This window comes from Coenobita brevimanus, chromosome 88 (assembly GCF_032717465.1).
Source record: "Coenobita brevimanus isolate Jiangsu-jjx chromosome 88, ASM3271746v2, whole genome shotgun sequence".
Taxonomy (NCBI): domain Eukaryota; kingdom Metazoa; phylum Arthropoda; class Malacostraca; order Decapoda; family Coenobitidae; genus Coenobita; species Coenobita brevimanus.
Genome location: NC_137041.1, coordinates 7,035,313 through 7,052,061, shown reverse-complemented (window position 1 = coordinate 7,052,061; position 16,749 = coordinate 7,035,313). Strand labels below are relative to the sequence as shown.

The 16,749-nt window shown below is 42.8% G+C and overlaps 1 protein-coding gene across 1 annotated transcript in view; it reads left to right on the top strand.

The window, feature by feature from the left end:
- The window catches only part of LOC145411189 (latrophilin Cirl-like), a 217,982-nt gene that overhangs the window by 183,844 nt on the left and 17,389 nt on the right, over positions 1-16,749 (top strand). The window contains exons 12-13 of the mRNA XM_080281244.1: positions 6,711-6,879; positions 10,105-10,251. Coding sequence (XP_080137370.1) covers positions 6,711-6,879; positions 10,105-10,251 — 316 coding nt within the window. The remainder of the gene's footprint in view (positions 1-6,710; positions 6,880-10,104; positions 10,252-16,749) is intronic.

The window sequence follows — 16,749 nt, the reverse complement described above, 5'->3', positions numbered from 1 at the left end:
GTTTACAATTTCCACAGGCTAAATACCATGGCATGCTGTGATTCCACATTCTGCCTACCACAAAACAGGTCCCAGATCCCACTTGCCTGGTTCCAATTTGCACATCCTGAGTTCCTTACGGCGTGCCAAGTCCTTAATTGCACTTCATTAATGCCTTGTAAGGGTTATATTCTAGGTGGCTTTGCAGATTTTGTAACACCTCCTCCGTAGTGATTCATTCTGCACATTAGAGCACAGCATCCTCATGTATATTATTGATGCAGACTATGTCGATATTAAACCAATACATTTACTGTAAAGGAGAATGTTAGGGTGTCATACGCAACATTATTCATAAGGAAGAGGTATTACAAAGCCTTCCATACCACTTAGAATTCAGCCCCAGAGTCACACAAATTGATTGAAAAAAAAAAGAAAAAAAGTCCCATATCTGGAATGCTGAGTGCCAGAAGTCCTAAGTCCCGCTTGCTACATACCCTACCTCGTTCTGAATGCACGAAAAGAGCCTGATGAATGGAGTGCAAGGGTTGTCGTAGCTTCACTTGGGGTTTCGGGTGCATCTTAAACCGGGGCCGTCTTGAGGTGGCCACTCACTTAACCACATCAGTTGAACTTTGCAACACAAGTCGCTTCTACCTAACCCCACTACTACCACTTACCACCTAACTAACCCCACTACTACCACTCACCTAACTAGCCCTGCTACTAACACTTGTACCTGTAACCGTGCTGCTGCTACTAACACTAACTACCTCTAACTAACCCCATTACTTTGATCGCACGAGAAGGGCAAAGAGGCAGAATCACTCACTCCTTGATGTCTCTCAGCTGATGGTTGTTTTCCAGTGTTTATTATTGTTATTATTATTATTATTATTATTATTTATTATTATTATTTAATATTCGTGTCAAGCCTTGAGTAAATTGGGAGTTTGTCGACCTGTCTCGGCTACCTCCCTTTCCTTGGGGGAAGCAGCCTCGGTATATAGATAGATAGATACATAGATATGCTGACATGATTCTTGTATGTTCCCTGGTAATGCATTTTGTAACGAGTGACATCGACAAAGGGACTTAGTGGCATTTCTGTCCCAACTCACTACCGATTTTCTCCCCTCCTTTGCCTTACGTTACATCCTGAGAGGGATGGCCAGAGGTCTTATATAGAAAGAACCCTAACCAATTTTTGCGATAAGAAATTCCTCATAAAAATTATCCAGTATCACTGATCGTTTGTTTTCCGTTTTCTGTTACCTTAATATAATCTAATTTGAGTGTGAATTTTGGTTGTTGTTATATGAGTAAAGACAGTTGACTTTACACTGATCATTTACTTAATTACTTTGATGTTAACTGCAATTTGCGAACAGTTTGGTAGCTGTGCAAATTAAGGCAGATATATGTAGAGGGAGAGAGACGCACAAGTATCTTCCCAAAGTTTGACGATTACATAGCTTAAAAATCGAACCATTTTGAAACGCGCGCCAATAGAGACATAGGGGTTTCACTGTATTTCGCCAGGTGTAGATTTTATTAAGACGGAACAGGGATGATAGTTATTTCTTTGACCGTACAAATAATCTTACTATTTCAGCTTAAGGAAGATTTATATATACGGTCACTGGACGAAAGAATCTCCAAGCATTTCGACTCCCTCCTCCCCAGTCAGGTCGAGATATTTGCCCTGGTCCTCACGTCCATTTTGCCGGGATACCAGGAACCTCTCGCAGGCGGAACGGGACATAGAAGACGAGTCTCGTTAACTTGAGGGACAGTATTATAAACAGAAAGTAATGGTGTATCCTATAAGGCATTGCTTGAAGAAATTTGGCCACTAGAATCAACAGCGTGCAGAATTTAAGAAACGTAATGGGACGGAAACTGATTCTTTAAGCTGAGGGACAGAATTAAACAGAAAATAATAGTGTATCTTTTACAGCATTGGTTTGAAAAAAAAAATAAGGCCAGTATAATAATGAATTCAGTATAATAATGAATTCTGAATCTTGGAGGCGAAATAGAACAGAGGAATAAGCCCAGCAAGACAAAGGACATGTTTATATATCTTTTGTATCCTCTGAAGTTTTGGTAGGATAAATGAGTCTGCATAATTGTCTTTTGAAGGGAAGAGTTATATTACTATGTTCAGGGTCAAGCGTATTATTAAAATCGAGTTTATGATCCAAACTGTTAATAAGAAAATTCCCTCGGTATATATTTTCTTTCCCCCGTGTCCTTTATAATATTATGGGCGGAATACTGTAGGCGGAAACATGACAGAGAAATAGAACCATCAATTTTAGGGACAGCCGTTAAAGGAAAAATTAAAGTTGTAGGGGGTTTGCTTTTCCCAGTCGGAACTGAGTCACTCCCTAATTGAATACTAAGTGATGGTTGCTTGAAATTTAATGGGCTGTAGTTACAAGACGAAATTTCCTTGGTTACTAGTCAGATCAACCGTATATGTGGCTGGTAGGGGTTCGAGATCATTGTCAAAGTAGAATAAATACGCTAGAGTGAGATCAAATTCGTCAGGATATTGAGATCAGTATTGTCAGGATATTTTCCCCTGTGGATTGTAACAGAATATCCGCGAAATACTGGAGGCGGAACGGGGTAGAGAAATGGACCCGCCAAAATTAAGAACGTTCGCGATAAATGGAGAGAAAAAAAAAAAAAAACTCCCGCGCATTGTCTTTAATATTTGCCTCTTACGTTTCCGTGCTTGTAACAGTATCAGCGAAGTCTTGGAGGCGAAACAGGATGAAGAAACGAACACACCAAGATGAGAGACAGGTGTGTTGTAGAAAAAAAAAAAAAAAACTTTTCAATTTCTGATATAAGAAAGCCGTCGAGGTATTTTCAGTTCGTTCCATTGTTGCACGTTTCCCCTAGCAATTTATATTTAAGTGATAGTTTAGCGTTTTCTTCTTTGTTGTTTATGCCGTTTTGACACTGACACAGTTTACATCAGTATCGCTTAAAAGAATACCGAGGCGTAATGTGCTGAATAAATCTCTAAGGAAGACGTGTTACAAAATCTCCAAATCCACTTCGAACACGACCGAAACGAACCCGCCAAGGGACAGTGATAAGTAGGAAGAAATTAAGTGTAAGGTTCGAAATTGTTACTATAATTAAACCATGAAAATATTTTGTGTATATTCTCATGTCCATTGTAACAGGACCCGCGAATTCTTAGAGGCGGAACGGGACAGGGTTTTAAAGGTGGGCGTCTTTTTCCCGCCAAAATTTTAGGCGGTAATTAATCTTTTATAACCAGTCGGCGTCGGTTATACTATTGCCAGGCCAGTTAAGAATTGATTGTAAGCAATTTTAAATATTTTGACCATAGTTTAGGTAGTAATTTAATTTCTCCGTTGGAAAACACAGGGAAAATGTGTGACGATCGCCGATGTTTACGAGAAACGGACCCGCCAAGCTGAAGGACAGACGGACAGACAGACGAACGGACGCTGCCACAACACCACCACACCAAAACCTGTACTTTACAAAAACAAACCCACACGTCTCCGGCCCAGTCTTAAACCAACCGGATCCTTGTTTTATTAATCAAGTTCCCGGTGTATTTTTTCTTCGTGTGTTTGTGCTTTTTTTTTTTTTCGCTTCTTGGTGGTTCGTGTTATGGTGTGTTTTTTTGTCTTTTTTTTTTTTTGGTGTGTACTGTTAGGTAGCTTATTTTGCTTTCCTACGCTTTTTTGGGGGAGTGACCCGTTTCGTGTGTGTGTGTGTGTGTGTGTGTGTGTGTGTGTGTGTGTGTGTGTGTGTGTGTGTGTGTGTCTGCCTTTTTTCTTTCTTTTGTTGCTCATTTTGGTATGCTTTCGACTTTTTTCTGCTCATGGTCCTGCCTTTTCGCGTTTTGTATTTCACTCTTGATCCCCTGTGTGTGTGTGTGTGTGTGTGTGTGTGTGTGTGTGTGTGTGTGTGTGTGTGTGTGTGTGTGTGCCGTTTTGTGGCTCAGTTTGGGAGTATTTTCGATTTTTCTTATTTTTCTAGTTTCAGCCATTGTAGTTTTTTTTTTTTTGGATACCCATAGATTATATTTTTTTTCCCTTTGGTAACTCGTAAGTAAATTTTAGCCATTTTGGTGACGTGTGTTTTTCGGACTTTGGTGGCGTGTTTTGTAGCTGTTTGTTTTTCGTGTTTTTTTTTTGTTTTTTTTTTTTTTTTTTTTTCAATTTTTTTTTTTTTTAAGTATGGGGTGTCTTGTACCGCTACCCTGGCTTCTGTAAATAGCAGCGTGATTAAACGATTTCTGTGTCGTATGGAGTTTTTTTTTTTTTTTTTTTACCTTTTTTAGGTTAGAATTTTTTATTTCGAGTTGCATTACTGACCTTTTTTTTTTTTTTTTTTTTGAGTTGCTTTGAAGACGGTTAATTTCTTCTCTATGTATTTTTATTTTTTTAATGTATATTTTGCTATATACGTTTTCGTTTCATATTTAGAAACTTAGATCACTTTCACACCGCTTTTATGTGGGAGAGGAGGACTGGATGATGATGATGATGATGATGATGATGATCAGGAGGAAGAGGAGAGAGGAGAAGAGGGGAGGGGGAGGGGGAGGTGGGGATAATGAGGAGGAGGAGGAGGATCAGGTCATGAGGAGGAGGAGGAGGTCTGGATGATGCTGATGAAGATGATTAGGAGGAGGAGGAGGAGGGGATAAGGAGAAGGAGTTCGGGATGATGATGATGATGATGATTTGGAGGAGGAGGTCTGGATGACGATGATGATGATGATGATTAGGAGGAGGTCTGGATGATGATGATGATGATGATTAGGAGGAGGTCTGGATGACGATGATGATTAGGATAAGGAGGTCGGGATGATGATGATGATGAGGAAGAGGTCGGGATACTGCGCTGCTGCTGCTGATGATGATGGTGAAGACGAGGAGGAGCTAGGGATGCTGATGGTGATGATGATGATGAGATCGAGATGATGATGATGATGATGACTAATTGCGGGATGGTATATGCTTGAGGGAGTGAAGGGCGTATATTATGATGCTGGAAATGCCTGGGACAACAAAGAACTGGATGATGGAATGTGGTCATGAGGAAATTAACCATAATCTCACGTCTGATAAAGATCCTTAACCTCTTTCAGCTCAGTTTGTGGCCAGATGTATTCATATTCGAGGATAAGTTTGACTACTAACCAAGGAGACTCATTCCCCTCTCATAACTAAGACCATATATCACGGAACTATGACTGCGTATTCAAGAGTGGCCTGGTTCCCTTAGATGAAAACAAAGCCAACTATATAACATTCGTGGCTGCTCGTCATCCTACTCTCACCCACGCACTCTCTTGTACTATGGCGGGCATAAATAACAATGCACTCCCTTTCAGTAAATAAGTGACAGTGACTTTTGAAACAAGGTAATGCGATCTTCGGGACCTGACAGGCTTTTCAGAGTACTACATAAGAGTTTCATAATTGTTCGAGTGAGAATGGAGCGGCATTACTGTCCGCAAATGTACACTTGTTCAAAAAACCTATCTTTACACTGATGATCGATAGTTTCACGATGAGCGCTTTTGCTAATCACGTTTTTTTCTTTAGGCAGATATTTCTGAATGAACTGTGTACTTTATAATGCTGCATAAAGTTCTTTCTTCATGCCGTTCTGTTGAATTTACAGGCCATATGCAACTGTGAGTAGTTAAATGGAGAATTTTTTCATACGTTTCGTTCAAGGCTTCAAAATGTAAGACGGAAAGGTAGATGGATTTTGATCGAGTGTACACTTATATTTATCTTATATACTCTCGAAGTTTTGTCGAAGTTTATCAAGATCTTAACACCTTCAGGCCGATGATGTCTTTTCTGTTTTTATTCTTGCTGGTAGCGGACGATACTGAGCGCACTTCTATATCCTGTTCATTTTAACTTGGCCCAAAATTTCCCTCTTTCCTTCTTGAGTGCTGAGCTGTAAGAAAAATAACGCCAGAATAATAGTCACGAAAATGTATTGCGTAAAGGAAGTAGAGCTGTAGTGTTGTCGTTCTGTTAGCGAGCTACGGGAACTATGCTGCAAAAAAGACGAAAATTTGAGTCAGGGTAAAGTGAATGGAGTATAGTAAAGGAAATGAAGGCTAATCAAACTCCTGTATCGAAAAGGTTCCATATTTCAGTAGCATTAGGGAAAACTAAAAAAAAAAAAAAAAAAGCCATCGTATTGAAAGGGTTAAACCAATCTCATTTTCAGGTAAGTTTGAATCATAAGTTTGGAATCATAGACTTGTAAATGGATTATTGTCGGGCTTTACCTGTATGCTAATGGATGGCTGCAAACTTTTACACACGAATCACATTCCACAACGTAGAGTGCACATCCGAACATATAATACGCATCTTAAGTGGGCACATTTGAAAGATATAAGACACATTTCCACATTTATTTATATACTCGTAAATGTCTTGGATATATATATATATATATATATATATATATATATATATATATATATATATATATATATATATATATATATATATATATACATATATCTATATTTATATATATATATATATATAAAATATATATATATATATCACACACACACACACACACACACACACACACACACACACACAAAATTATTACCTCCCTCCTCCCATCCTGTGGCTCCGTTTCCCTCACAACACGACCCCCATTCACCCCCACTTTTGTCGACAGGACGTGGGTGCGAGGGGCGGTTGTTCTGATGCTCCTTCTGGGTCTCACTTGGACTTTCGGACTTCTGTACCTGAACAAAGCCACTGTGGGGATGGCCTACGCGTTCACCATTCTCAACTCGCTCCAGGGTCTCTTCATCTTCATCTTCCACTGCGTACAGAACGATAAGGTAAGTTGGTGGTGGTGGAGAGGGTGGATGAGTTGAAGTGGTATGGGGAGAAAGGGAGGAGGATGAAGGGGAGAGTAGATGAAAAGAGAGATTTAAGTGGTATGGGGAGAAAGAGGAGGACGGAGGAAAGGGAGAAGAGATGAAGGAGGGAAATAAGCGTGGTAGTTGAGAGAGAAGTTTGCGGGACGTGGAAGGTAGATGTGGGAAGAGGGGAGACAGTTGGAAAGTACTATAGAAATGGCAGGAAAAGAAAAATGGGAAGTAGATATGGGAATGAGATGGAAAAGAGAGGAAGAAGTAAAGAGTGTAGAGAGAGAAGTGGGTAGGAAGAAGAGGTAAAAGTATAGGAGGAGAACAGAGTTGAGGAACGGTGGTGGAAGCAGAGAGAGAGAAAGAGAGAAGGAAATTAGATGTGGTAAAGAGAGAATGAGGTACAAAAGAGGGAATGAATTGGGGTGTAGAGAAAAAGAGAGAAGTGGAAGTGGAGGTAAAAACAGATGAGGTAGAAGTGGAGAGTGAAAAAAAAAAAAAAGTGGTGGAAAAGAGTAGACGTAGAAAGCATAGCTGTGTGTGGAGAGTAGAGAGAGGTGGTGAGTCGATGTGGAAAGCAGGAGGCAAACTCTTAGAACCGCAAAATAGCTGGTGGTGCCTTGACAGCCGGATTATGGAACAGAATAGGAGTGCACACAGAAAATAGAGTGCACCAGATTGCATTAGGGAGTGTCTTGCAGTTACGCACATTTTCGCCATAATCATGTGAGATTTTGTTAGCCTACTGGTGACTAGAGGTTAAAAATATATATTCTTTGTCCTAGGTAAATTGTGATATTCTCTATGTATATATTTCCGGATTCTGTTCGAGCGCGGATTGACTGTGTTCCAGTGAGGTATGATAGGTACTGATTGTAAAGCTACAGTAGATAATGATGATGATGTATGTATTGCTTTTTACTTGTGTTCTACTAATGTATTTATAAACAAGTGTGGATTGACATTATTACAGTGAGATATAGGAAGGATTTTTGTATAATTAGGTGATGATGATGATACTTAAGCCCCTTTCACTGACTACTGCTCTCTCTCTCCCTCACCCTCTCTCCTTCTCAATCACTTGGCTGGCTCAGGAACATCCAAGGGTAAGACCACTGTTGGGGTGTGTCTGATTTAGTATGTCAGCTAGTGTATTGAACATAGTTTGTCATATTTCCTTGTCTGTGTGTTTGGGGGGAGAGTAAACTTTGTATGCGCACAGAGATTTCTGAGTCAGGGAAGTGTATCAGATATAAAAGCCTGTCAAATTTTTGTGTGCGTGCGTGCGTTATGAGGGAGAGCAAACTTTTTTTTTTTTTTTTCAAGTTCAGTGCTGTTATGCATAATCTCAAGGGTTCAGAGCCTGATAAGTGAGTCAAGGAAATACATAGATAGTTCCTTCACTGTGTATGCGTCAGAGAAGAATGAAAAGAGTAGCCAGTATTGTCGTGGTCTTTCTTCTGCAGATAATTGTTTTTATATTTATTTGGAGGTGACTGTAGTTATAATGAATTTGAGGTCGTGTTTATTTACACTAAGAATACGAATTTTCGTTGAATTATCTTGTCACCAGTAAGTAATTAAGTCTTCCTTTGTTATTGTTATTTTTAAATATTGTTTGTATGACCATCTTCTACTGTCGCTTTCTTGGGTTTTATCACTTCCCACTCACTCTCATCCAGATATTTTCCCCACAGAAACTAATGATAGAAATATAAGGAATTCCCGAGTCATAGGTTATGCAGAATACCACTAATATCGTAATCATAGTCATGGTTTATATGTGTTTGGTTGTGGGTCTTATTATATCGAGACTAATTTACTAAAATATTTCTCCTTTACATTTCTTTTCATCACTTACATTAACACTTGTTTGGTGTTCAAGGGTAAATGTAGAATTACAAATTCAAGTTATTAGCTACTAATATCTGGATGATAGTTTAGATTCATTAGTGAATTAACACAACTTTTTTTTCCATTTACCAGTGACAAATGTTATAACTGATATTTTGTTCCTGGTTGTTCATTAACCTGCTTCCAGTTTCACAGCTGAAATTTTTATTGTTGTTGCTACAGATGAGTTAATTCATATATTCCCCATGCACCAGCTAGTCACATATTTTGGTGTTTGTCACTAGAAGTGATACAACTGATTTGCCAGTACGGGTGTAGAGATGTGGCAACCTCATCGCCTAGCATTTGGTGTTGCAAGAAGCATTATATGGCATAGGACACAGGAAAGGGAGAGTGTATACTCGATCAAAAAAGTATCATGCAAGAAGGATATTATATCCTAAATTACCAGTACAGCTCGTGATGTCCCAAGATGATAATTATGGATGTGCACATAGTAACAAAACTTCCTATGGATGAAACAGAAAATATCAGTAGCAAATGAATTAGTGTATTCCCAGAAAGTGCAGGATCACTTATATGGGGTAGGGCCAATGAGCCTTATGCATCAGCTAAACGTTGTGTTGTCAGATTATATCATGCAGAATGTACACCAGTAATTTTTTGATCGAGTGCACCAAGACATTCCTTTCTCCGATTATTCATGTCCTTAAAGATATTTCTCTACTCTTTGTGAAAATTATGAATTGAATTAGGGTGATGACGACTGTGATGATGTTTTCCCGTGCACCAACTACTGTTACTGATGTATGATGTTTGTTGCTGGTAATATTTTATCTAACTGTATTTCTATCCACCAGTTGCTGAGAGTTGTGATTTTATGTTGATGGTTCCGAATTAACCCATTTTCCTATTTACCAGCTACAGTCGTTGAAGTCTGTGATGTTGTCGGTGGAAATTTGATAGTGGTGATGGCGGTGGTGTGTGAGATGAGTACAGCCAGGGACAAATATTGACCTACTATTCCACTGCGTCAACTTCATTCTTGGGGCTTGTCCATCAGTTTCCCCTTGATGCTTTATAGTAGAATCACTGATTGGCAGAGAAGAAAAAGCCATGCTCAGCTTAGGAATATTACCCAACAGAGCAAAGTAAGAAGTAGAAGTGAACTATTAGCAGCAGAGGAAGGTGAGAAGTTGAGAGGAATGAATATTAGCCAACAGAGAAACAGGAGAAGTAAACTTCTGTACCAACCAACAGAGGAAAGTGAAAAGTAGAAGAGGTGAAATATTAGGCAGACTTTTGTCCCGACCTGTACATATGTGTGTCTGTGTCCGGTAGGTGAGGAAGGAGTTGCGTAGGGCAGGCCGGCGACATCCATGGCTGCGCGCGTGTCTGTGCGCAGCCTCCGACCGCTCGCAGACCTCCAGCAAGGATACGCACACAGCTGCCTCCCACTCACAGCCCAACTCACACGCCTCTCATACAGTGGGTACCTCATCCTCCACATCATCATCCTACGATGCCCACGCTTGTCCCAACGCACAGAACGCCAGCCCTCACACCCATCCTATCACCTACCTTCAACTACCTGCTAACCTGCAATCCCTAGCCCAACACCACCTGTCTCAAGTTGATCCTAGTACCCTGGATGAGACCACCATGTCCACTGCCCTCGCTCTTAATGCTGCCCTAAGTCTCCCAGTCTACCCTTCCTCTTCCTCCTGTGAATCCACGTCCTCCTCCACAGCCTCTCCCCCCGATTATCAGAATGCCTTGCCTTTCCACATCCAGCAGGTTAATGCAGCTCAGATCTACTCCTCCCCTCCACCCACCCCTACTCTGTCCCAGCTCTACGATACAGCCGGTCCCACCATAGCCACAGCAGCTTTACATCAATACATCCAACCCCGATCTAACACCATCCCCCTCAACCCCCAGACTGTTTCAGCCCTGTCCCTCAATCCCACCGTTCTACAGGCTGCCCTTTCCTCCCTCCAGTCTAGTAACCCCAAGGCCCTTCAGGGTGTTGACCATCACCACTACCACAACCTACTTCAGCTCCCCCTTGCGGCAGTGCACCTTACACATGATGACTCTAACTACCTCCAGCCCAAATCTCAACTAGCCACAACCACCATTGCCACAACTAGCCTCCAGCACCCCTCACCCACACCCCTCGACCCCCCTCCACCACCTCCACCCCACTCTCCGAATATCAAAAATGCACACCACCTACCTCCCTCCAACCCCCATCCTACCCGGCAATCTCTGAGGGAAGGCCAGTCCTCTGTCCCTGCCACCCATCCTTCCACCACCCCTGTCACCTCCACGGTACTCAGCCCCACCGCCCTCACCCCAAGCACGCCCAAGAGTAGAGTCCCCCCACGAAAACCGGAGAAGCCCCCAAAGAACAGCAGCAACGGTGTGAAAGGTATTTTTGTTACTATCTCCAGAGAGCGCATTACTTAGACCCGCACGCACCCCAGCTACCAGGACTCCAAGCATACCGGTGTTAATCCCTCCCACCAGAACTGCAAGGGGACAACAAGCTTCTATAACCGACGGGGACACTGTGGGGAAAGTAGAGGTCCTTTAGTGGCAGAAGGCCCGCTATTAACGCTTCCTTTTCCTTGACTCTTAAGAACCCGGATTCTCGTTGGCTAAGAATGTACCCACCTTTTTCTTATGGCAGTTTACTTCAACACACGGCATGTTGGTATTCTCTTGTGTGTTGTCAGTGCAGCTATGTCAGTATAAAATATATAAATGATGTACAAGACAGTTTAAAGGTGCAGTTTCCAAAACAGATCTCGTAAAGAATAGGTGCAAAAATGCCCTCTAAGCTCACCTTAGGAAGCTTGTGAACACTTTTTTTGTGAGATATATTTTGCCAACTACACCCAGAGATTTTCTTGTATGTTATACCTATGTAATATTAGCAGAGATTGCACAAGTAACATACAAGTGACTATAACATGCCATATTCTGAAATAAACTGGTAAGAAAGGGTTGCTAGGGAGCCTTCTTAACTAACATGAATACAGGCCTAAAAAGTTTTCTTGATGGGAGCCTGCAAGAGGATGTGTGTGTCTGTGTGTGCGGCATGTAGTTCAGCTGTAACACCTGTGGAAATATTCCTCTTTTTTAAAAATTGTTTTTGGTCCCTGTGTTGCGACAGATTGGAAGTTTATAGGACGAAGCCTGCAACAGATAGTGGTGTTGGTGGCGGGTGTCGCTTTTTCAGTCTTTCATTCCTTCGGCCTCGGGCATTTATTTTATTTCTCATGTTGTTATTCTTAGCAAGCCTCGTAGAGTTTCCTCTGCACTTGTGAGAATTTTTGTATGGTTTGGTTGTGGAATGTTCCTGTCGCCTGTTCAGTTTTCATTCTCGGACCTCGAGCATTCATTATATTTCTGTGCCTTGAATTTTTTCTATAATTCTCAACAAGCCTTGTAGAGGCTTTAGATTTTCACCAGAGAGGATTATATATAATGGTTATGGAATGTTCGTGTCATCTCTGCAGTCTTGGTTACTCCATCCTCCAGTAGAATTGTATTACATGTTATGAAAGTTTTTTTTTTTTTTTTTTTTTTTTTTTTTTTTTTTTTTCCCTGAGCAAGAGTTACTGTTTTCGCAGTGCCGTACAGTGTTCAGAGTATAATTCTTCCATTGGGAGAGTATTATTTTTTCACCAGGAGATATTTGCTGATGGTTTTGGTTGTGGCAGATTCTTGACAGTGAGAGGGGAAAAATTATCAGCAATGTCCTCCAGGTGTTTCTCGGAGCCGCCTCAGGTACAGCACTAAACTTGTTACTCTACCCGACCTTTCGAGACCTCCAGCATTGCAGTGAGTACACAAACTTTAATATTGATGAAGCAGTAGTTCACTCCCTCAGGAATTTCAGGGGAAGTACCAACTGAGAATATGTTGGGGGAACATGCCAGCCCAAAAATGCTACAGATATAACTTCTGTTTTTGTTGGCATTCCAGAATATGATATAACACTTGCCGCCGTCAGTCTTTTTATGTAACACGGTGATAATATGCACATCTGTTCTCAAGCTAAAACTGAGATTATTTTCACTTACAATTCATAACATTCCATTATAGCTGCAGTTGCAGTTGCATATTACGAAGACGAGGAGTGGGAAGCAGAGAGGGGAAAAACATAGGAAGAAAATGAGAGTAAGGAGAAATATAGGAACTAGGTGAAGACTGAGGAAGAAAATGCAAAAAGAAGTTGAGGACAATATGAAAAATGGAAGAAGGAAAAAACTTGGGAACAAATGGAAGACAGACACTTGGAGGAACAAAAAATAGTGAGTCTGCTGATATGTACGGCCTGTTTCATTTCTCATGCGTCCAGTGCTTTCACAAGGACAGGGTAACAGGCCGCTCCCTCCCCGGTCACCTCTCCTCTCACGTTCCCTAGATACGTACCCTTGAACCTCCTCTTCCTCACATCCTTACTCCCCAGCCTCTACTTCGCCACATCGTTACTCTTGAATTTATTCTCCCCACATCGCTACTCCCCAACCTCCTCCTTCCTCACATCTTTACCTCCAGCCCCCTCTCCCTCACATCCTTGCCTCCCGCCTCCCCTCTCCCCCACACCCCTACCTTCAGCCTCTCTCCTCCCCACACCCCAACTCCCCAGTTCCTCTCCCCGAAACGAGTCCCATCCACACGCCTTACCCCAGACCCCAACCAAGACTTCTACCACTCCCACCCTGCCTTTCAGACCCCTACCACCCCGCCTTCCCCCCCCCCAGAACCTTACCACCCCAGAACCCTACCATCCCATACCACACCCCCGTTTCTCCACATGTTTACCCACAGTTTCTTCTCCACATTCCAACCCCCAACCCCTCATCCTCACTCCACCCTCCAACACCTTCTTCCCCACACCAGCCCCCAATCCCTTCCTTCCTACCCAAACCCCCTCATCCTTATATCCAGCCTCCTTATCCCCAGACCCTAATCACCCGCTTCCCCAGACCTTATCTTACTTCCTAATCCTCATCTTTCCGCTCCCAACCCAGCCTAACCCACCCTTACATCTATACTTCAGCCTAATCCCCTCATCCGTACTAACCCCACCTCCACCTTACCCCACTTCCACCTTACCCCACCTCCACCTTACCCCACCTCCACCTTATCCCACCTCCACCTTACCCTACCTCCACCTTACCCTACCTCCACCTCACCCCACCTCCACCTCACCCCACCTCCACCTCACCCCACCTCCACCGCACCTCTGCTTTCCCACATCCTTATCATCCCCACTTCCGCTATCCCCAGCCCCACCTCCACTATCCCCAGCCCGTCCACCTCTCTCTCTCTCTCTCTCTCTCTCTCTCTCTCTCTCTCTCTCTCTCTCTCTCTCTCTCTCTCTCTCTCTCGCACACACACACACACACACACACACACACACACACACACACACACACACACACACACACACACACACACACACACACACACACACACACACACACACACACACACACACACACACACACACACACACACACACACACACACACACACACACACACACACACACACACACACACACACACACACACACACACACACACACACACACACACACACACACACACACACACACACACACACACACACACACACACACACACACACACACACACACACACACACACACACACACACACACACACACACACACACACACACACACACACACACACACACACACACACACACACACACACACACACACACACACACACACACACACACACACACACACACACACACACACACACACACACACACACACACACACACACACACACACACACACACACACACACACACACACACACACACACACACACACACACACACACACACACACACACACACACACACACACACAGAGCATGCATGGAAATCAACCTAGTTTGGCCCCGAGACGGCTATCAAGAGCACGGACAAAATTTCCCGGAAGGTGGAGTCATGCATGCGGGATAAGGTGCAGGGAGAGCTGATCAGTCGCCCCCACCTGGTTCTGTTTGTAGGTGGGTGGTGGGTGGCGTAGTGGGTGGGTGGAGAGGTGAATTGGGGTGTGTAGGTGGGTGGAGAGGTGACTTTGGGTGTGTTGGTGGGTGATAGGTGGGATGTTGGTAGTAGATGGGTGGTGGAATGATCGTGGGTGTGTAGGTGGGTGATGGATATAGGTGGTAAGATGATTTTGGGTGTGTAGGTGGGTGACGGGCGGGATGTTGGTGGTAGGTGGGTGATGGGTGGGCTGTTGGTATGTAGGTGGATGATGGGTTGGGTGTAGGTGTTGAGATGACTGCGGGTGTGCAAGTGGGCGTTGGGTTGTGTGTAGGTGGTGAGATGAGTGTGGGTGTGTAGGTGGGCGATGAGATGGTTGTGGGTGTGTAGATGGGTGTCGGGATGGTTGTAAGTGGGTAAAAAGATGGTTGTAGGTGGGTGGTGAACTGGGTGTTGGATCGGTAGTAGGTGTGTGATGAGAATGTTATAGGAGGGTTTTGGGAAAGATATGGGTGTAGATTGGTAGGTGGGAGGACTGTACGTGGATGGTGGATGAGGAAATGGTTGTATGTATATATCTGGTAATAGGATGGATGATAGAATAGTGAGGGCATGGGTGGGTGAATGGAGTGATAGTGGTGGGCGGTAAAATGTTAGCGGGTGTTACTGATGGATGTGTGGATGGGTGATGGGATGGCGGATGCGTCAGTGGGTGAGTGAAGCAAAATAACATACAAGAAAAGATTAACTTGGAATGTCCTGAAAGATACTGGTTAGGGAGGTGTTACGAGTCAACCAAAGTGAAAAAACTACGCACCAGTCTGTCGCTGCTTATACCTCTCCATTCTACCCTTCCACCTCGTTTGCGGTCTTCCTCTCCAGATTTTCGATGAACTGTAAAGTATGTTCCCATTTTTTTTTTTTCCCAGCTCGTGTTATCCTCTACATGAACTCTTGCGATTAGATTTCGTATAAGATACCCTAGTTTGTTTATATTTTCATCTTGACTCATGTAGCCACCAAACACGTCACAACCAGATTAGATAATTACCTGAAATTTACAGTAACAACAACAACAATAAATAATAATAATAATAATAATAATTCACGGTATTTAAGTGCTACAGAAACATGTGTATCATGAAATATACAACAGAAACAGAATTACTGCAGCGATTTTTTTTTTATCGTGAAAACTGGTTAGGATCCCTCACGAATTCGGCTCTAGTTCCCATCTCCCCGGCGCCGAACCCTCTCACTGCAGCGTCCGTACTCCGAAACACAAGCCGGGTGGGACGGGTTGGGTTTGGCATTAGCGGGAGAGTAATGGTAAACAAGGAGATACGCGGAAACAAAATACGCACGGGAGGACGCGGGTACATACGGGCCGTGTTGATGTAACGGGACGCTCGTGTTTTGGCGCGTATTTTCACATAAACCTGACATGGGAGACTTTTTTGTAGCTTGTGCTTGTGTGCGTACATTTTTACTCATTTGGTTTAGCTGTTGCGTACGTAAATTGGTGCTTTGGACATATTTTCACAAACCTGCCATGATGCCTTTTTTTTTTTTTTTAATGTGTACGTATAATAGGTCCAGCTCTTGCACACGTGATGTAATGGCAAACTGGTGTTATTTTAGCTATATTTTTCACGTACTTGTTATGTGAAGTGTTTTTATGATATGTAAAGCTGATAAATTGATGTACTGCGTTGTAGCTGCAGCAAATATCGTTAGTTTTATTTTATTTTTTCTTTTAGGACAAACTGCAGTTCAAACGGGTGGATGGGCTTTTACGAGGCCTGCTTGAGAGATCAGTTTAACCTGTATGCATATCAACAGAAGTAATCATTAGGGGAAGAGATGAATGCAAAGATGGCGTCGATTAAGAAAGTCGGCAGTGACAGAAGCAAGGATGAATTTTGTTTATGAGAT